This window comes from Diceros bicornis, chromosome 20 (genome assembly GCF_020826845.1).
Source record: "Diceros bicornis minor isolate mBicDic1 chromosome 20, mDicBic1.mat.cur, whole genome shotgun sequence".
Classification (NCBI taxonomy): domain Eukaryota; kingdom Metazoa; phylum Chordata; class Mammalia; order Perissodactyla; family Rhinocerotidae; genus Diceros; species Diceros bicornis.
The window spans coordinates 54,732,619-54,755,342 of record NC_080759.1 but is presented as its reverse complement, the minus strand read 5'-3'; the positions used below and the strand labels follow the sequence as shown (position 1 = coordinate 54,755,342).

The window sequence follows — 22,724 nt, the reverse complement described above, 5'->3', positions numbered from 1 at the left end:
GTGTGGATCCCCAAGTCTTTTGTGGGTACAGATTTGTTTGTGATCTACGTGGCATTCCAACTCAGTTCTTACTCACGCAGAAGGCAAATGATGAATTTTAGCAAAATTCATAGTTTTTCCCTAACTAGGATCCCAGTGTTTGAGGGGCAGCCCAGTCCCAACACCAATTACACATCCTCCAACCATGAAGGTCATAGCAAGGGTTCAAATCAGACAGACAAGAGAGAGAGGAGCGGGGGAGGCAACAGGGCAGTGTCTGGAGACGGGGCAAGAGGGAGCGGGCACCAACCACAAGACACATGAACAGTCTTCTGATTCCTGGGATGGGAACATGTCAAAACTCAGACACTGGAGAAAAGACTGGATCACAGATCACGAGAGAAGATGTCAGAGGCCTGGTCACTAAAACTGGGTGAGAGGTCAGAGTCCAGCCAGGGTAAGATGAGCTGGCACTGGGCCTGCGCCCTCCTGCTCCTGGCACGCTCTGTGCTCAAGGCCAGGAAGGCCCAGAACCTGAGGAACCTGGAGGTGCAGGTTAAGGGACCCCAGTTTTGAAAGCGAGAGGTTCCTGAAGATAAACTCTCATGTGAATCAGAGCAGGTCAGCAATTTAGTAAAGACCTAAGAGGACTGGCTCTTATTCAGTCCATGCAGAGAGAAATTAATGCTGCCCACAAATATTTTTAAAAATGCCAACATCGTGCAATCAATTTCTAATTGAAAGAAAAATTTTATACTTGAACTCAAAGAGCAGCAGCTCATTGTGCAGACTGCCTTTAGAGACCTAGTTTACCAAGGACAAATCAGTATTTTTCACTTTAAACCAGTGTCCTTTGGCTAAGGACAAGGTGAAATTTTAAAATTAATTAAGTGACCATATCATTGAAGACCTAAATGAAGCTCTTATCCTGACAATTAATCTTAGAGACCACTTTCAATACTACTGGTGAGAATTTGTTTTTATTATTTCAAAATCCCATAAATGTATTTGAGTATGGACAACGAATTATTGGATATTTTTTATCATTGGCACAGATACATGAAAATTGAGATCTATAAAACCTCATATCTGTTCTGGAGGTGTGAAAACCAACTTCTACTAGTCTTAACTCAGGATCACTCTAAGACTTACTAATTGTAGATAACTCTCAAAATTTTAGCCTCACATGGTAATATTTTCTAGTTAAAGAAAGAAATTCTCTTCCTGGAGCAAATTTTCCTTTCCTTTCTCTCAATTCGAGTTTAATTCTTCAAATTAAAAATTATATATTTAATCAGTTTCATTACCCTCAGGGCACAAGAGTTAGACTAAAAATAAATGAGGGGAACATTGTTTTAATCTCAAAATGCTTTAAAAATTTCAAGCAGAGTTAAGCTTTTGTAGCCTTCAGAAATCCACAAAGTGATGATAATTATTCACTTGGTCAGAAAGGAAATTAATTTGCATTGAATTCTCTTAAATGGCGAAACAAAATTAAAATCTCAGAGCTTTTTTTTTCTTCTTTCTTTCATATTTGGGGTTAGTTAAAATAATGACAATGGAGCTAAACGATTGGAAAGATGGCTGGATGGACAGATGGCTCCCCGCTTTCCATCTACCCATCCATTTAGAATCGGTCAGCCAATGCAAAACAGGGGAAGGAACTTTTTTTCTCCATATTGATTTTTCTTTGGTCTACAAGAGTAACTGCCTACTGCCTACATGACTATAATTTCAGGTACTCTTGGCTTTAGGGGCTGGTTAGGTTCAGGCTGTCTTGATTCTTCACACAAGGTCTCATTAGCAAAAGTCCTATCCTCAGCTTCTCTGAGGAACGTTTATTTATTCAAGGGGAGGAAATATTTATTTATTCAATGGGTAAATCAGATAGGATTAGGTAGGAACAACAACTGCCCCGAAGGACATTAGTTTGAAACACCATCCCATTCTTAACACTATGACAATTGTGTGGTTCCTTGATAAGAACCTCTGCAGCCTCTTTTTGTAAAGACAATTCTGTTTAAAGACTATAAAATACCCTATTTAAGAAACATCAATTTGGCAACTTCTACTTTTCAAAAAGGAAAGGGCAATGAAAACACTATAAAGCAACAAATAATTGGACAGCTTTTCAATCTTGCTGTGAGATTATGCTATTTTTTGAAAGAACCAAATTAAAAGGAATTCTGTTGCTGACATCTCTGCAAGTGAGAAATACTGTTTCTCCACATCCAGAACAGGATTGCTTGTAGATATGTACACTGTCAATAATTGCACCACCATCAAGCTGTTTACCCAAATCACAGTTTGCCGCAGGCATCCCGGTGGAAGGAAATGTGCTGTGTTAATTCACCATGAGGATTTGGGGACAGCCTACTTCCTCTGATGGGTTCCAGGTGGGAATTACAATATTAATAGGTACACCTTGCTCCCTACACCTCAGGGATCTCTTCCTCTCGGGTCTGTCAAATCTCTTCCTTCTACACTAAGGGATTTCTCCACCTACATCTCTTCTGTGAAGGCTTACTTGCAAAGAAATGATGAGGTGTTTCTTTCTTCCAGTCACTCCGCTGTGTAACAACTTCTGGAGGAAAGCCCATATATAATGTCATTGTTAATGATATGTCATCATGCAGTGGAGATGGCACTCTTTCCTTCCTAGTCCTTCTGAGTGCACTGCTGTCTGCTTTAGAATTTAATTACCCAGAGGCCAAAGCCTAAATCTGCTTAGTAATGGTTGGTCATCACTGCCAGGCAGGGGACATACATACGAGCTAGCAAGGAGGGCAGAATGTGCTTAGATAAACCAAGGCATGAACAATCCTAGAAGTAATTTGGCTGCTCTGATCAGATGTGGTTCCACTTTGGCCCATGCAACCTGACACCTTTGGAAAGCCCCTGTTACCATGTCCTATATGTTAGATGAAATCATTATAGAAAGATTTACTCTGAAGACAACGTTCCTTTTGAGGGCGAGAGACGACAGCACTCTGGCCATCTGAGTGGAACCCGAGTTTTCCTGGTGCCAAGATTCAATTTGTTAACACATCATAACAGAATCAAATTATTCCAGATTTTATGGTACTGAGAAGAATTTTGTTTTCTGATTTCACAGCCTAGAGAATAACTGGGGGGGGGGGGCAGCTGACAGCAATTTCACACATTACTCTAATGCCCACCAGCAATGTGGAGGTATGGTGGAGTTCTAAAATTCTGTTCCTTGCATTCCCAAAGGAATCACAATACTTCATCCCGATCCTGTGTCCACCTCAACCCTGAGCAGTTGACAGTCTCTTCTTGTGGGAATCATCAGTGCTCCCCAGTGGTCCTGGAACAAGTGGGTGTCAGAGAGGTAGAGCCCCCTGGAAGAAAGGTATAGTCGCCTCACCGCCTGCAGGGGGACGCCAGAAGGATTCTTCTGACAGGGCTGTGTTTATCCCTCCAGTCAGGAAAAGAACATGTTTGGTGGTCACATTACAAAAAAAGAAGGAGGAGAGAGAGCAGAGACGGCAGGAGGGGTGCAAGCAGAGATGAAATATACGGTATTTTCCCCTTGCCCTCCTCTTCTACATTACACATTTTTTTTTTCAGTGCAAACATTTGCTCGTGGAGCACTGGAACCAATGGAAAATGACTTCCTTCTGCCATGAGCAGTTCAGCTAGGTCAAGATACCCAGACACAGAACAAATAATGAATGCAATTGGGCAGCTCAAATCAGAGGAAGAGCTGTTTTTCCCTTTACATTTGAACAACCCTAATAATTGCAGGAGCAGCTGTTTGCCCCATGGAGAAACATTTTATATTCAATTTTAAACTTTCAAAATTGAAACTTATATAGAGAGGTTTTTTTCTTTGTTCTTTTTTGGCAGGGTTAGGGTGAGTGTTAGGGTCAGGGTGGGTAGCATATGTGCGCTGGGGGGCATCAAGAGACCTTCTGTGGTAAGCAGATTTCTCAGATGGCCCCCACCCATAACTATATAGCCCCCTCCCCTTGAGTGGCCAAACCTGTAAATATGATGGTATGTCACTCCTGTGATTAGGTGACATTATATGGCAACAATGAAAGGATTCTGCAGAGTTCATTAAGATCCCAAATCAGTTGATTTTGACTTAATCAGAGTAGGATTATCCTTTAGGGGTCTGAATTAATCAGGTGAAAGTCTTTAAAAGAGGGACTGGGCCCTCCCTGAGGAGAAAGGCTCTCTGCAGGCTGGATGGAATAAGCCAGCACGTTGGCGAAGACTATGTGGGAAGGAACTTAAGGAGGCCTAGAAGACATGAGAGTGGCCTCTGCCAACAGCCAGCAGAATCCTGGGGCCCTCAATTACACAGTAATAAGGAAATAAACTCTGCCAACAACCTGAATGAGCTTGGAAGTGAATTCTTCACCAGTCAAGCCTTCAGATGAGACTGTAGCCCTAGCTAACATCTTGATTGCAGCCTGGTGAGACCCTAAGCAGAGGGCCGAGATAAGCAATGCCTAGGCTCCTGACCCATGGAAACTGTGAGATAATCACGTAAGTTGTTCTAAACTGCTAAGATTATGATATGTTACACAACAATACAAAACTAACAAATCTCTGAATATCCTATTTAATATCTTGTTTATATATATTTGGATAAAATCTTTTTTAAGAGATTTTGTATGAAGCATTTTTGTAGGAATAGAAGTAACAAATGTTGGTAATAACTGTAAAATGTATCTAATGTATTTTGTCACAGCTGATGAAATGGATGAGGATGGAGTAGCCATTAAATTGGAAGTTTATTACCTATGGAGACCCATGTTCTTCAGATCAACTAGAAAAATCTTTTTATAATAACACTTGCAGGCTCATCATCAAATTAGCAGACAAGTGGGTCTTCTGATAACTGAGTTATCCAAGAGAAAAGTATCTGCTAAAACGTCTTCAGCATATTCCTAAACTACATACTCCAGTACCTGATGCCCCACACTAGACTCACCTTACCAAACGTTCATGTAGAGCATGGTTGGAATGTTCCTCTGCAGAAGTGGAGTCTCTTGGACTTCACAAAACAAGATAACCTGGGGCCTTGGGTAGACACTACTAGAACCTCTTTGGAGTGATGGCATCATTTCACACAGAAACAATAATATACTAACTGGATATTTGCACGAGCAGGAGGACACCAGGTCCGGGAACAGGAGACTATTGTGCTTAAACTCCAGTAACTGCCATGAACGCAAAGGAGTTACATCAAAAATGTGCAACAGGCAGGATTTACATGAAAAGACAAGGTAAAGAGAAATGGTTTGTATTTCTTTCGTCCACAGATTGCAATGCTTTACTACTTAGGGTGACTTCCAATCAACACTGATCATGGGGAACCTGGCAGAGGGAGGTCGGAAGACTTACCTGGGTCTAAAACAAAGAAAGTCAGGGAGAGACACAGCAGACCAAGAAGAAAAGAGTAAAATCGGCTACTCCATGAAGACAGAAGTGGACTGCATCACATTTAGAATAAACCGGGATATTTACTAATTCATAGCATAAAACTTCGTATTATTTTGTGGTTGGGGAACTACGCATAAGCTACTAAAATTATTCTAAAAGATGTTTAAAAACAAGACACGTTAAAATACAAGAATTAATGTTCCTACATTTAGTAACATAATTAGTTGTGTTTATACCATTTTAAGTGGTTTGGTATATATTCAATTGTTTTCAACAGTAGACTTTTCATTTTAATTGTGCCTGACATAAACTAATACTAAAATACTAATTTTGTTCATTGAGTTTGGGATACTGAGAAATGTCAGGGGAGCAGGAACAAGCCAGGCTACACTTTAAATTTGGCTGCAAAGTGGAAAAACACAGCCAGGTGGATTAGTGTCCTAGGGCTGCTATAACAGAATACCACATTCTGGATGGCTTAAAGGCAACAGAAATTTATTATCTCACAGTTCTGGAGGCTAGAAGTTTCACATCATGGTATCGGTAGGGCCTTGCTCCCTGACACTCTGGCTAAAATCCTTCCTTGTCGCTTCCCAGCTCCTGGTGGTGGCTGTCTATCACTGATGCTGCAGCTGCATCATTCCAAGTTCCGCCTGTGTTGTCATATGTCATTCACCCTGTGTGTGTCTCTATCCCCTTCTTATAAGGATAGGAGTCATAACGCATTAAGGGTCCACCCTACTCCAGTATGACTTAATTTTAACTAATTACATCTACAAAGACCCTATTTCCAAATAAGGTCACATTCTGAGATATTGGTGGGCTGGAACTTCAACACATCTTTTGAGGGGACACAATTTAACCCATAACACCAGGTAATTGGGATTTTCCTATGTTGCTATTATTCACTACAATTATTTTATCATTAAACTAAAAAATCATTAACTGTTATCAAATAAGCACTCAGACTATACAATGCTCCCTTTCAGTCTATGGGAAGCCCTTACACAAACGGGCACATACAGGGCAAGTCCAGATTAGGTCTGGATTTCCAGTTTCCAGTGAGAAGGATAGAATTTGGAGTGACTGTAAAACATCTTTCCAATACATGATTTTCACAATTTAATGCTTGCTCATAACACTTAGGTAGTTGCAGAATTGATTATAAATATTGAGGGAGATAATTGTTAGTAATAGCAACAGTAAATGTATTATTTAATTTTGGGTGCCCGAAAGGATCTCCCTAGGGTCTATCAGGTCTTACATACTTTAGTCCAAGGGAACGTTGAGGCCTATCCTCACTTAAGAGTCTCATCTTCCTCTCTTTAGAAAGGGAGCTGAAAGGTTTGAGAACTAGGTGCTGGAAGAAACTATACACAGAGAGATAAAGTCAGAAATGGGATTTCAGCTTTTGTTGAGCTAGTTGACAACTGTTCCTCTTACAGAAGAAATTTCTAGAGTACATAGAACATTGTTCGTTTCTTTGTTTTTTTCTACAAGCTCATTTTCTACAAGCATTACGGATTTCTGGATTTTAATAAAGATTAGTAGTAAACAATAAAAATGCCATGCTCTGTATTAAAAATATATTTGGAAGAGAAGAAGTGGAGGGCAGGATAGAGTCATTGGTTATATTGTCTCCACGGCACTCATGGAAAAGCTAAGTGGAAGGCATGAGACCTGGGCTCCCATCTGCGTGGAGCATCTCCTTTCTCTCCTCTCGGGGTATACTGACCCCAACCTCGTGACCCTCAGAACCTCCTCCACGCGGTGACTCCTTCTCTTGCACAGTCAGTCTTCCTTCTCAGTGAGACGATTCCCATCAGGGTTGTAAACTCCATAAAAGCCAGATCCATGGGGTCTCATATCTACTGAAAACGGTCAAGGTGTTAACGTTCCAAAAAACTACAGTCCTTGAAAGTGGAATTCCAGTCTATACCTCCCATCTCTTGAGAATCATTAAACACCATGGGTCTCATGTGTTACCCTTAGAAATGACTTCTTAACACCGTAACCTTCGCTTCCCCCTCCTTATTCTTCCTGCTTTATGTTTTTCCCCATCTAACATTTAATGTAATTATTTTGTTGTTTGTATCTCTCTCCAAAATACTATAAGCTTCTTGAGGGCAGGGAGTCTGTCGGTTGTGTTCCCTGCAGAATCCTCTCCACGAGAACTGGATACCAAAACTTCAGTTTCTCCCTTCTCAAAAATTACTCAACTGCTCAAACCAAATAAATCAGGAGTCACTCTTGATCTTACCCATTCCCTCGCTCCTATATACCTCCAGATCATGTACTGAATCTGATAACTTCTCCCCATGAAAATACCCGAGCAGTGTTTCTCAAACTTTTTTCTGGCAAGAAGACTTTTCACATTTCTTTTCTGTAATTGCCCTCCAGCCCATGAAATTTTAATATTAAAGACTGTAGATTTGTTTAGATACTACATGTATATCTGTGTTTTATACATAAAAATAAGATTTTTTTCTCCCTCAAGAACTAACTTTTGCCTCTTTGGGGGTGATATCGCCCCAGTTGACAATGCATGCCTTCGTCTACAGCATCACTGCCTGTCTACTAGCCAAACCCACCACACTCACCTCCCCCTGGACCTTGTTTATGACTGAAACAGCCTTGACCACAGGCTAGTCTTCATTACACAATCACAATGTTACCACAATGCCTATTTATTTTTACATAATCAGTGAATCTTGCAGGAAAATCCCACTGATGTTATAGAAAGAAATTTGACCCCATATTTCACCCTGTTTCTATCCTTGCTGCTACTCTCCAATTCATTCTCCAGGAATTATGGAGAGTAATCTTTTAAAACATTTATTGTATCCTCACTTCCTTTCTTTAAAAAATTTTCAGTTTTATTATTATTATTATATTTGGATTTAAATCTGAGTTTCTTAATGTGGTCCATAGAGCATATATCACCTATCCCTGCCTACATTTGTAGCCAAGTACCTCTACAGGTACTCTCTACAGGGTTGAGAAATTCTCCCTCACTGTGACTGCCTAGAAAGCAGAATGTGAAGCAAGAATTAAGACCTAATGTGTTATTAGGGGTACAATCCCAGGGCTGTGTGAGTAATGGAAGACACGGAGCAGGAAAGAATGGGAAGTAATGCCATGTGAGGTGTCACCATGGGGCCACTCCTTTATGTTAAGTCACAAAGAGACATCTGCTTGGCTATGTAAAGAGCCTTGCCTTGGACAAGCCATTGGAGGGAAAAAGAGAAAGGAAATTTATTCATTGGTTCCTTCCCATCCCCTGCCTCTCATTGGTTGAAGCTCACCTCACAGGGAGTTAATGTCCCTGCACTTCTGGGTTGCATCTCCCAGCACCTTTAGCACCTCCTTGAGAAGACAGATTTCATGCCAGCTGTGTGACGTCTCATTCAAGTTCAGAAGTGGTAGGTGAGGCCTGGCTACCAGCTGGTGGGCATCATTTGGAAGAACCTCATGGTCCTGCCCAGGCATCTGGCACAGTGGCAGCTGAGACAGAACAAAAGGCTGAGGGTCCAGGATAAAGCAAAACCAAGAGCATCTGAGGAGGTGCTAAAGATATGTCCCCTTCATGGACCTTCTTCATGGACACACTATGCTCCACCAACTCTTAGAGCCCTTGCTTACCATCATGTTCTACAGAACTCCTTAATTTTTCTTTATCTGAAATTTAAATGGATTCTCAGCTCCCCACCTATCCTTTTTCCCTGACTTCTTTGCTAAAATTTTTGTTTTGAATTTCTTCTTTGGCTAGAAATCAAAGTTTTCTGTTTTTGAAGTAGGGAATCACAGATGCTATATCCCTAAATTCTCCACATGCCTCTATTTTGGAAGGAAAGATTAGCCTAGAACAATACTCTTGAGTCACACTTAATTTTCCTCCAATTTTTATATATATTGTTTCACTCGAAATCTGGTATTGAGTGTTCCACTGTTTGGTTTTGGTATTTTTTCCTTTCTTTCTCAAAGCTTCTCCATCATCTTTAGCTGAATCTAGCCAGTAACTTGTCTTGTTTTGCATTTGTAAGAGACCCGTCATTTTCTATTGTCTGGGATTTTCTTTCTGGGGGATGTCTGCCTGTGGTTTTTACTCTTGGTTGAGTATAACATTCTTGATTTGCATTTCCTTTTTCTTGGAGTATTTTAGACCATGTTTCACAGATTTATGCAGCTGGAGAATACTCTGGGACCACCTAACTTTTTCTATTCGTAGGTATTTTTTTCTCCTGAATGCCTAAATAATTATTTCTTTATTTTTGGAATTTAAAAACGTAACCTGGGGGCCGGCCCGGTGGCGCAAGCGGTTAGGTGCGCGCGCTCCGCTGCGGCGGCCCGGGGTTCGCTGGTTCGGATCCCGGGCGCGCACCGACGCACTGCTTGGTAAGCCATGCTGTGGCGGCGTCCCATATAAAGTGGAGGAAGATAGGCACGGATGTTAGCCCAGGGCCGTCTTCCTCAGCAAAGAAGGAGGAGGATTGGCGGATGTTAGCTCAGGGCTGATCTCCTCACAAAAAAAAAAAAAAAAAAAAAAAAAAAAAAAAAAAACGTAACCTGGCTTTGTCTAGTGTTCACTTATTCTGAATTGATATTGCCTAAACATAGGGTGCTTTGAAATTTACAACCTCATTTCTTCCTTTATTTCAGGGAAATCATTCCTGGTACCTTTGCCTGTCCCTGTCCAGATCACCAAGTTCTATTAGAGATGATTTCTGTCCTTTTATATATAGATATATATATTTTTAATCAATCTGTATTATCTTGCTGCATCTTAAAACATTTTCTTTCAACAAATCATACCAGCAACTACTGAAATGAACAGTAAACATGTCTGTCAGGCTGATGTTGGATAACAAATTTTATGTCTGCAAGACAAACAATTAGGAACCAATCACAATGATGTCACTGCCTAACCATAGGGAGAGGCAAGGTACATCCACTATAGAGAGATTCTAGGTTAAGAAAGTCATTAGTTCATCTAGAACAGCACTGCTTGAATATGGTCCAGAGATGCATAGCATTAACTTCACCTGGGAGCTTGTTAGAAGTACCAGTTCTCTGTACTGAATCAGAATCTCATGGGGTTGGGCTTGGGAACCTGCATTTCAACATGCCCTCTAGTGAGTCTTACCCATGCTCAAGCTGAACAAACAATGGTCTAAAATAGTACTCTATAAATAATAAAGTGTTGAATTAAAGGAATAAATAATTATGGGAAAATAAAATAAATGGTTAGCAGAGGTGGCAGAGGGTTCAAATCTATAGAATGTGGTGCTTGAACAAGAGTAAGAAAGAGAATGTGGAAGAAGCAGCGTATTTGTGCAATAAAGATAGACATCCAATTTTAGATACACTGGAATTGAGGCAAAATGAAATTCGAAGTAACATATTTCCTCCTAAAAGGGAGAGTAGAAACCCTGAAACTGAATGGTATTTCCAGGGAGGCAACACAGAATGAGAACAACTGTAGCTACGGGCAGATCCAGAGCCACAGCCACACGTGCGGGGCAGGCTGATATACGGAGCTGGCAAAGGAATATCACAGAGGGAAGAGAAGTGCCAGAAGAGACAGTGTTCTGCAAATCAAGTAAGGAGAAGAATCCAGAACACGTGAGTGGTCAACACAACATTTCCAAGAAGAGAGAGAAGGGAGTAGCAAGAAACCAGATGCAGAATGTGTCTGGGAAAGACTGACTCAGTGGGTTGCTGGCCAGCAGGGAAATGCCACTTGAGCTGCAAGAAGCACTGTGAACTTCACTATTAACAGAGGTCTATTTCACTTTGATTTTTAGGTAATACTGACAAATAAAACAAACCAACTTTCAAATGGCCATTGGTAGATTTTCTCCAATTTGTGTTTATTCAGGTAAAATCCAAGTGGGAGAAAATAAACTTATCACCAAACTTGGATTCCCAATCCTGAGATCTCAAACTGACTCTATGAGCAAGTCGGGAGCTACGCTAGCTTTGAATTCACTGGTTATGGATGTCACATTCATGCTCTATCCGTTGAGTAGTGATTAATTCTTGGATGAGGTACAGCTTGTGCAATTGGACTGCGAGGATTCCAGCCTTGTGTGCTCAATGTCAGCTTTAACATCAAAGAAGACGAATGTATTGGTTTGCCTTGATGTAACTCTACTGGGGCAAGATATAAATAAAAGGCCACATAAACACTAGCCTTTTGAATTTTAAAAGTCAATATCTCTCATTTTTGTCATCCCTATGTGTCAGGAGTTGTTCAGCTCTTAGAAGGTTTAGTTAAAACACACTGGCATTTTTGGATCATCTTTCTAATATTTCATTTTTATATTTCAATTCCTTGGGAATCAAAACCTATATGCTGGATTATTAAAAAGTGATATCCTTTAAAACTAAATTTTATTCTGAATTAAAACTTGCAAAAGAAGAGATCTCCTTCATAATGTATTCATCAGTGCTAGAAGAGATAAATGAAAAGATCCAGAACTTGGTTGCGACATGAAATTGGTAATTTATAGAGGTCCTAAAGTTAGAATTGTCAAGATAGTCTAAACAAACTTAAATACCACCTATGTAACCAGCTGCCAGGAGAACTCTTTGCATGTCTCCCCTCAGTACCTCCTTCCACATGGTTGGGAGCAGGGCTTTCTTTAGGATCCCATGTATCCATGGTTGTTTCCCTGCCGGAAGGGACTTTTACCCACTGCAAACCCCTTTCCTCCTTGAGTTCAATGAACATCCCAACTAGTGAGACATGGAAACTGCAGGAGAGTTCTATGTATGGTATCTCCCCCTATAAGCCCACCTGTGATTCGAGTGAGCAACTTCTTGATGTATGCCATGAATCAATTTGTAAATAGGCAGTAGATTACAACAAAAGCAAAAAATCAAGTCTGTAGAACAAAAATGTGAATCTCTGTAAGAGCTATTTGCTGAATGGCATGTCATTTGGTATTTCATTATCAGAATGAGATCTGCAAACCTGGAGACAAGATCAGAAAGCCTGGGATAACTGTAGCTCCTGCAGCCTGAGCTAATGTCCTCCCTATAGTGTGGGAAGGGAGAGCAATGGGAAGGTAGGCGAAGAGCAGCAGCCCAGGCATGAGATCATTCAAAACAAACTTGGGCAAGCAAGTTTCCAGAATGCTGTACTGTTTAAAAAACCATAGATATTGATTATAATTTCATCTCAGATCTATAATTTATTAAGTTGGTCTGTTTTGATTTCATTTAGATTCTGTTCAAACATATTATTTGTAATAAAAATCCTCAAATATTTATTCCTGTGGGCATGTTTTAAATAATGGTAAAACAAGTTGCTCATTGCCGTGGACTAAATGCGCGTGTCCTTCCAAAGTTCATGTTGAAGCCTTAGTCTTCAAAGCAATGATATTTGGAGGTGGCGCCTGTGGGAGGCAATTAGGTCATGAGAGTGGAGCCCTCATGAATGGGATTAGTGCCCTTATAAGAAGAGACACGAGAGAGATGATCTCTGTCTCTACTATGTGAGGACACAGCAAGAAGACAGCCATCTAGAAACCAGGAAGAGGGCTCTCACCAGGAAACAAATTGGCTGGCTCCTTGATCTTGGACTTCCAGCCTCCAGAACTGTGAGAAATAGATTTGTATTGTTTGAGACACCCAGTCTATGGTATTTTGTTACAGCAGCCAGAACTGACTGAGACACTTGTCAAAATTGAAGTGAAGGAGAGTGTCATTAGAAATCATTAGAAGCTCACAGTGGAAGCAAACGTCACCATCTTATGGCCTTGGTGGTGGAATAGGTCAGAATTCTCAGGTTGAGGCCTCAGGCTCTTCTGCACTGACCCATCTAGGCCTGCTCAGGATCAGCCCCATCTCCCCTTTGCCATCTCCCCTCCAGGCACTGGTGAGGAACCCAACTGTCTCTTAGAATTCTAAGATGACCCTAATCTCTGTGGCATCACCAGAACTCTGGGCTTCCCAAGTGCAGTTCATTCACTCCTCTTCCTGCCACATGCCAGGCACCCTGGGGGGCATTAAGGATAAAAATAGCAGAAAAGAAACACAGTTCCTTCCCATACTCTAGTGAGCAAGACAGACACTCAATGGTAATTCTATGTCTTCTCTTAAAACAAACAACAAACAAAAATCCCTTCCTCGACTTCCCATCCCCTCACGCTAATGCATCCCTCCTCTACTCGCTTGCTTCAGTGAATAGCTTTTGGAAGCGTTGCTCAGCCTTGCTTAGTTTCCACCTAACATCTCCATACTCACTCCCTGTCCTCCCCACTCCTCCCTCAGACGGGCCTTTAGAGGCACCAGTGGCTTCCATTTGCCAATCTGTTGGTCACATCTCTGTCCCTACCTTACCTGACCACACAGCGACACTGCCCGCAGCTGACCATCCCCACATCTGGCACCTTCACCATTCCCTCCTCACGCATGGCCAGTTCTTCCTCCCCAGTCAGTTCTCAGCTTAAACGTCATCTCTGGCCGACCCTCACTAGCCAACAGGAACAGCCGACTCTCGCTACCCCATCGCTCTACTCACATCCACCACACAAGCTTGTCATCACCTCTCTCATGTTTTCCTTAGTGGTTGATCCATTATCTGAAGCTCCAGGAGAGCAGGACTCTGCCAGTCTGTTCACCATCTTACTCGTCAGTGCTCAGATGAACCACAAAATGGTAACAATTCAATAAATCTTAATGACTTCATGAATAAAATCAACCAACTGATATATAATTAACAACAGCAGCAATGGAAATCGTATTCTGTGAGAAAGTGTCAATTATGCAGAGCACTGGACAGAGGATGTGGGGATGGGGGCAGAATCCACAGTGAGGAAGCTGTATACGGGAGGACCTGAAGGCAAGAAAAAGCTGGGCAAGTGTGCTGAACTGAGACAGGGCCACTGAGGCTAGCCTCAGGCACCCCATGCTATCCATGTCATAAACTAAGACAGAACATGCCTTCAACATGCAAGTTACTTTGGAAACTGAACAGCTCTATTTGTCATTGATAATGTGAAAAGCATTGTTACCTATGTTTTCTGTAAAATATTTTGTTATTTCTGCCCCCAAACATATTCTTCTGAATGCTTCTATGTACCATCCTACAAGAGGAATATCTTGCTGTGAGTACTGCTCTTGAACCAATCAGAAATCACTATGCAACCCCAGGATAATACTTCAACAGCAACATCCTCCAAGAAATTCCACTGTCTTAAATTATCCAAATTAAAATGGCCTTGCCAAGAAGAGACTTATTTTATGAGTAGTTAAGGAACAAGAGTTACGAAATCAGGCATTGTCCTTCCAATTAAAATTATGTAAAAAAATATGTAATTATGTAAAATTAATGCAGTAAAAAAGAGTGTGAAATTAAGATTTACACTAAGAAGCACAGAGGATGATGAAGATAAGGGAGCGTCATGGGTTTTGTTTCTTGTAAGAAAAGAAGACAGACCCAAAGCTTGACAGTGAAATCACATGTTTAGAACTTAAAACACAAAGTCAGAAGATGGTAGAAAGCTCTTTAGGGAGGGGAGAGCTCCTACCTGTGGCCAAATAGATGATGTGGACGAGCACGTCCCTGCCCTGTACCACGTCGACGGCCACGTGGGAAAAGCGGCTGTTGTCCTCCATGAAGGAGGGCACTGCAGTCACCGGCTGCACCACCTCATGCATCAGAATGAACTTCTGAGCATCCTGCAGGTTCCTTTCCGTCAGGTTCACGTACAGACCTTGGTCCACTGTGCCACACTGCAAGGGAAGACAGGCCATTACTGGAACCAGCCACCTGGACACGCACAGCAGATCCTGGCCACCTCAAATGGAGGCTGACTTGGAAACTGAATACCTGAAATGTGCAAATATGCAGTTTCTCCATTTTCCCCAACGTCCCCCTCCTAAGTGTCTCTCTCATTTTAGATGTGGACTCATCAGACTTGAGGAGTCTCGCAACTCCATCATAAAGTGAATGATCAGAAGTTAAAAGTAGAGCAGAAGAGTCATTGCTAGCTTTAATTTGAACAGCATATGCATAAAAACTCCTCATCACCTGCTGAGTCACTTGGGAGCTGTCTGGCTAAATGCACGCTATTATATCTATCTGATAAGTCGGGTACCCAGATTGAAAATGCAGCAATCAAATACAGTGTATAGATTTATTAGTTTTCCTATTGGAACAGTGGGTCTATAAGCAAGGTACAGATTCCACGGAGATAGAACTAGGCCATCAATTTAATCTGTAATTTATTTAATATTATTCTAGTATCATTCTCACGGCCACAAAAACACCACGCTGACCTTTGTGCTCCTATTCCAAGCTGGAAGAAACAAAAATTTTGTTTAAAGTCTAGCAATCTGAGAAATAACATGGCAAATTTGCAAGAAGAGAGAGGGATAAGGAGATAAAGGAAGTGAGAAAGGGAAGGAGATGGGGAGAGAGAAGAGTGTGAAGGAAGAAAGCAGGAGGAAGGAAGAAGGAGGAAACAGATTTTCAGATAGAGGAAATACTATGAGACGAATCTGGGACATTCAGGGAAAAACGCAGACCTGGAAATTGCTGAGAATTAATTCAGAGCTGTGTTGTGGAGAGGCTGGCAGGTGTTATGTAGGATGGTTTGGGGCAAAAATAAGGTAAAAAGAGGACAGAAAGCAAAGCTTTCCTGGAGCAGAGCACAGAAGCAGAAAGTTACCACCAGCCTTTCTCATTTCTTTCATAAACCTGAAATCCTGGTACCATTGACGGCTGATCCTCGGCAGAATTTCATACAAGTAGGTTTGATGGAAATGAATTTCCCTGTCCATACCATCTGAAACTACCATTTATAACATGTCATTTCTAATACTTGGTATTATAACAGGTTAGAAGTGCAAAAGTGTAAGATGGAAATGGCTTTTTTAAAGTAGACGATATTTTTGTAGCACTTGATAAAATGCCCCACACGCCGTAAAATGATAGGCTGATTGTAGAATGAGAGAATCTTGGAGTGAAATGGATTTCGTGTCTGGTCCAGTGCTTAGCTTAATGTTACATCCTTGCAGGGGCACCCATGTGCCACGTGATGGGACCACACGAGGTCAGGTAAAGGGCTCCGCTCCATTGCTCGGGGGCCACACAGTCTCAGGTGAGCACTGCCTCTCAGCCTCTGTCTCTTGACCTATATAGTGGCTAGAAAAATACTTCTCTGCTCCCTTCACAGGGCTGTTGTCAGACCAACTGAGATAACCAGTGGGGAGCATTTGTAAATTAATTGAAAGTGCTTGTAAATGCCAAGGAACAAGACAGTGTGCCTGGCACAGAGAAGCCATTCAATCAATGGAAAATGGTGAAAGCAGTCCTCTTGTAGAGGACAGCAATTCTACAGTCCATTGAGCTGCAGGGGCCAAAGGGAAATGAATGAATAAATAAGGGAAGGAAGGAATCAATGGGTCAATATACAAACAGTTGCTTCTGGGGCAGGGGGGCTGTGCTAGGAGATTTTACATAATTATCATATTTAACAGTAACACTTAGAGGACAGACATTGCCTGTTAACAAATGTGTTACAAAATGAAAGAGAGCTTTACCAGACCTGATCTGAAGTCTACCCAGGTGAGTTCTCGTTCTGAGAGTGACTTTCAGTTTGATGATTTACTCTTCCTGAAATCACTGGCAGTACTTAAGGCACAGGTGGCAATTAGCTATCTGCCTGCTGGGTGAAGTTTTGCACACAGGTTTTGTTTTGCATGCACAGTGTTTTTTTAAAAAAATTGGCATCATAAAAATCTGGAGGCATAATACAAAAAATTGAGGACCTCTTGCTGCTCTTGTGGAATCTGGAGATCTGGGAAACCAGTGAGGCCTCAGGGCTAGAGCTGTGTATCAGGACCACCAACTACCTCTCATAGATTTTACTCTTGGACCCAATATCTTATTCAAGTCATTGACCTGAATTGCCACTGTGATACTGTGATTTGTAATAAGAAATATATATTTGGTCTCCATCCCATTTTTGGTACAGCACTCCTAAAACCATGGGAATTTCCTAAGTGATGAAAGCAATAAAGGTGTCTTATATTATGACAATGAGGTGACTTTTGGACCACACCTAGGGATGGAAGCCGGTTGCCAGGAGACCCAATCATGTGATTAGAGGGTTGGAACTTTCAGTACCTCCCCCACCCCACATCCAGGGAGGGGAGAGGGGCTGAGATTGAGTTCCATCACCAACAGCCAATGATTTAATCAACTATGACTATGTAACGAAGCCTTTGAGTTGTAAAAACTCAAAAGGATGTGGTTCGGAGAGCTTCAGAGTTGGTGACCACATGCAGATTTGGGGAGAGCGGCAAGCCTGGAGAGGGCATGGAAGCTCACACCTTTTCTCCATAGCTTGCCCTATGCATTTCTTCCATCTGGCTGTTCCTGAGTTATGTCCTTTTATAATAAACTGGTCATCTAGTAAGAAAAATGTTTCTCTGAGTTCTGAGCAAATTAATGGAACCTAAGGAGGGGGTCATTGGAACCTTCAATCTATAGCCAATTGGTAAGAAGCACAGGTGACAATCTGAGCTTGTGATTGGTGTCTTATGTGTGTGTGTGTGTGGGGGGGGGCAATCTCATGGGACCGGTCCTTAACCTGTGGGATCTGTTGGTGTCTCCAGGTAGATAGTGTCGGAAGTGAGTTGAATTGTAGGACACCCAGCTGGCGTCAGATAACTGTGTGCCTAGGGAGGTGAGAAAAAATCCTACATATTGGAATTGTGGTGACAGAATCATTAGCCAAGAACTGGTTTTGAACTATACTCTACATCATCTTGGGGTTTTTTGCAGCCTATAATGAATATCTCACCCAAGGATTCTTTTTCAAATATTTTGAAAGGTCTTTAAATTTATAGTATATATTTATTGGATCATAAGTAACCCACCTAGCTCTCTAACGGGCTGCAAATTCCCTAGCTGTGCCTTATACACTGGGCTCCTGCAGTGTCAGTGTGACACCCTGGGGACTGTATACAAGAGGAAAAAATAACAATAGTAAAAATGCAGTCATCGTCCTCATGCAGCTTACAACCCACAAGGATTGTCTTGCTAACACTTCTGAAAGTAATAAGGTCAAAAATTTCATTAATTTTTTAATACAATGATGCCCGCATTTTTGTTTATTTACTTGTTTCAAGGACAACAAATCTAACCTCATCCAAGCACACCGGGTGCTTGGTGTCAAGTCCATAATCACCTGGCCTCAAGCTGAAAGTGCCCAATTTTAATGTACCCTTCAGCCACTTGCTTTCTTGCTCCCTCCTGTCTTGCCACAAACACGCCTTGTGTATCAAAGGTCCTTATGACGTGGCCACATCCCTTCACTTGGTCCTCCAACAACAGCCTCCTCATCTGCTCAACCACTTTTGAGGGTCCATTTTCCATTTTGGCTCCATCATTTGTGATTGGTAGTAATCAAAACTGCACAGAAAATTCCGGAGTATGTCCCACCACGGTTGTGCCATGGGGTCCAAATGATGTTTTCCATTAGTGACTGATGCTTTTTCTTCAAATTTTTTTATTATTATTATTATTTTTTTTTTTTGGTGAGGAACATTAGCCCTAAGCTAACATCTGTTGCCAATCCTCCTCTTTTTGCTGAGGAAGATTGGCCCTGCACTAACATCTGTGCCCATTTTCCTCTACTTTATATGTGGGACGCCTGCCACAGCATGGCTTGATAAGCAGTGCGTAGGATCCAAACCTGTGAACCCCAGGCTGCTGACGTGGAGCGCGTGCACTTGACCACTACGCCACCGGGCCAGCCATTGACTGATGCTTTTTACAGCGAGGCCCAGGGTTTGGATAACTTTGGAGACTGCAGCTTCTAACAGGACAGACTTTTACAGCACCACCTATGGTGGTTTCTAGACTGCAACTGATAAAAATAATAAACAGTTTTTGTTGTTTTGTTATTGTTTTAATTGAGATTTCTGTATTAAATTTTGAAGAATTATGCACTGTCCCTCCTAACCCATTCCTCTTTCTGAACCTGAATCACATTTCTGCTCCTCTAATTAATTAGTTGCTTCTAGTATATAAGTCGTGCATAAAATTCCAAATGTCAGTAGGCAAACAGGAATAAAACAATCTAACCACTTCTCACTGTTGGTTATTGCAGACATAAGGCCCTTCCCACACAACTAGTGGAGTGGTCCATAGTTCAAAGCACATTCCTACTCCATGCCAGTCTAGATGGTCTCATGAATGTCAGTAAGGACACCTATCCTAGCATGGCTATCAAATACGGTAAACCAAAAGAAAATACTTGGTACATATTTGTACCAGCAGTTATACAAAGAATCACCATAACTTGCAACTTTAGTTCCCTGCAAATCTTGAATGCTACCCAAAGAAGACAAGCTCAGCTAAGCCAGCTTCCTGTCTGAAATGCATGCCACATTTCTGCATGCTTTATTTATTATACTGCATGGACCTCCCCCTATCTCATACACGTGAGTAAGCCCTTCAGTGTGACACTGGCATTATAAAACCAGATGCCGTGGCTTAGGAAATGAGGGGATTTGCTGTGTGCTACAAAAATATCCAGACAAAGGGACTAAAAGTTATCCACTGCCTGAAAGTGGTAAGGCATCACAGAGTTTATTAAGTCACTGTTCGTCATGAAGACTTTTGCAATAGAAACATCAAGACATTAAAAGTCACTCTAAGTATAGTGAGCATCTTTGTTAATGTTTTTTTAAACTTCAGGATTTCACAATGGACTTTCTTAAAGGGAATGATACAGTTCACCTTCAGGATTTTACAAAAGGCCTTCTTAAACAGTTACATTCCCCCAACCTCTGGGGACATGGTTGGGATTTAGATGCAGAAACTCAACAAAAGGCCAAAGAGAGTCAGTGTCCAGTTAATAATTACATAAACCACGTATGTCATCAGGACAAGTGATCACTTCATGTTTGGTTCCCACTAAACTGTGTGCTCACCTGACTCATAATATGAATTGCTTTGTCCAGTACCAAACTTTCTTAGTAGCAAGGCTGGGATAATAAATGTAAATCTGATCACTTGGTTTCTTGACTTATAAAGGATATAATGTGGATAATGACGCCTACCTTATAGAGCTGCTGAGAGGAGAAAAGGAGACAGAGTATATAAAGCATTGACACAGCATGTAACACCCAGAAGCACCCAATAAATGGTCCCTAAGGGTCACTGTCATCAAATACATTGGACAGTAAACAATGCACATTAATCAATATTATCAAAATTTATTCCTAAAATATTCCTGTCCATTTGCATCCCCCCTTCCTCATTTTATTAATGAAAATATGAGATAGAAGATGCTAAATAATTTGCCTAAATAAAGCAGTAAATGGTAAAGATGAGTGTAAATCAGCCATCTTATTCACAATCTCAAACTCTTTTAAAAATTAAAAACAACAACAACAAAAAACTGTCTCAGGAGTCCGCCCGGTGGCACAAGCAGTTAAATGCTCGTGCTCCGCTGCGGCGGCCCGGGGTTCGCCAGTTTGGATCCCGGGCGTGCACCGACACACTGCTTGGCAAGCCATGCTGTGGCGGTGTCCCATACAAAGTGGAGGAAGATGGGCACGGATGTTAGCCCAGGGCCAGTCTTTCTCAGCAAAAAAAAAAAAGAGGAGGATTGGCAGATGTTAGCACAGGGTTGATCTCCTCACAAAAAAAAAAAACTCTCTCAAAACAATTAGAATTGAATGGTCCTGCCAAACTCTAAGTAAAGTGTAAAACAATTGAAACTTTCCATGCTCCCAATTTTCTCAAAAGCCAAAGTTTTTATGTGTTCAGATGATAAACCAACTAGAATTTGGAGGTCCGGATACAGGACCCAGTTCTACCACTGACTACTTATGGTAACCAATGGTCCTTTAGTCAGAAGAGATTGGGGCTTTGCATCTGAGGAGTGGGGTTGAGATCCCAGTTTTGCCACTAATCAGCCTGTGTCCTTGGCCCGAGTACCTGCCATGAGACTCAAAGCCCTTCTCTGTAGAGAAGTCAGGACTAATCATAGCACTGTTGCCAGCATGCAACGTGATGTATGTGAAGCATTGAGCACAGTGCTTGGAACTTGGTGGTACTAAAAATTACACCCATGATGATGATGACGATGATGATCTCATGAAAATTCTTTCAGCAGAGAGGCCCTCCAGGGAAGCCTGCTATTATGGACTGAATGTTTGTCTCTCCAAAATTCCTGCGTTGAAGCTCTCACCCTCAGTGTGGCAATGTTTGGAGATGGAGCCTTGAAGGGAGTAATTAAGGTTACATGAGGTCATAAAGGTGGGACCCTGATCCCATAAGATTAGTGTCTCTCCATGCTCACTGAGAAAAGGTCACATGAGGACAAAGCAAGAAGGCGGCCATCTACAAGCTAGGAAGAGAGCTCTCACCAGAAACCGAATTGGCCAGATCGTTGATCGTGGGCTTCCAGCCTCCAGAACTGTGACAAAATAAATTTCTGTTGCTCAAGCCCCCAAGTCTGCGGTATTTTGTTATGGCAGCCTAAGCAGACTAATACATCTGCTAACCAACCAAACATGAATAAACTGTTTAATCTTTTGGGTCTCAGCTTCTTCTGAACATTGGGAGACGGGAGTGGATGGTGTACAGAGCCCCTTATAGCATGAACATTCTGTAATTTTGTAATTTATAAATAAACGACCTCCATCTGCTCTTCTTTCCCCCCAGATGCCCCATCACATCCCATTCACCTCAACAGGAAATCTCGCCACATTCGGCAATTAGAGCTCTAATTGTGTTTGTGCGTCTCCACTGCTCTGTGCCCCGGACCCCATTCACTAGAGCGTCATTAACGAATCAGAGCTTCTGGGGCACAGAGTCCACCATCATTAGTACTAATTAAAGCTCGCCATCCCAACCGGCTGCATTGTGCTGGCCTTTCTCAGTCCGGCACCAGGCGTCACAGCTGACAAAGGCCCCTTTTCAGTCCAGGCGCCTCAGCTGACAAAAGGCCTCGGTCTATTTACATGAGCCCAGCCCAGTGTGGGACTGTCCAGCAGGGGGCAGGGGAGCTCATAGCTGTGTTGTGTATGCACTGGGGGTTGAGATTGTCCCAGCAGTCTACACAAGGTTTCTGCATGCTTGCTGGGGGTTGACCAAATGAGTGCCCCTTTGCTCCCTGAAATTACCTGGAAGTTGGGATTGGGGTTGGGATACGGCAGCCAGGCGGAGCGTGAGTTCTCCTGGTACTTGAAGGGCCCATTGAAGGCCTGAGAGATGGCACTCAGGTTGAAGATGCACACGGCAGAGGCGGCAATGCTGTTCCTGGGGAGCCGAGGAAGAGAAAGGAGAAAGCAGG

General features: G+C 42.0%; 1 protein-coding gene across 3 annotated transcripts in view; it reads right to left on the bottom strand.

The window, feature by feature from the left end:
- SEMA5A (semaphorin 5A) overlaps positions 1-22,724 on the bottom strand; it is a 465,422-nt gene that overhangs the window by 113,363 nt on the left and 329,335 nt on the right. For all 3 annotated transcript variants that reach the window (XM_058564359.1, XM_058564361.1, XM_058564362.1), the window contains 2 exons: positions 22,555-22,690; positions 14,934-15,138 (listed from right to left, as the gene is read on the bottom strand). In XM_058564359.1, the coding sequence (XP_058420342.1) occupies positions 14,934-15,138; positions 22,555-22,690 (341 nt within the window). The remainder of the gene's footprint in view (positions 1-14,933; positions 15,139-22,554; positions 22,691-22,724) is intronic.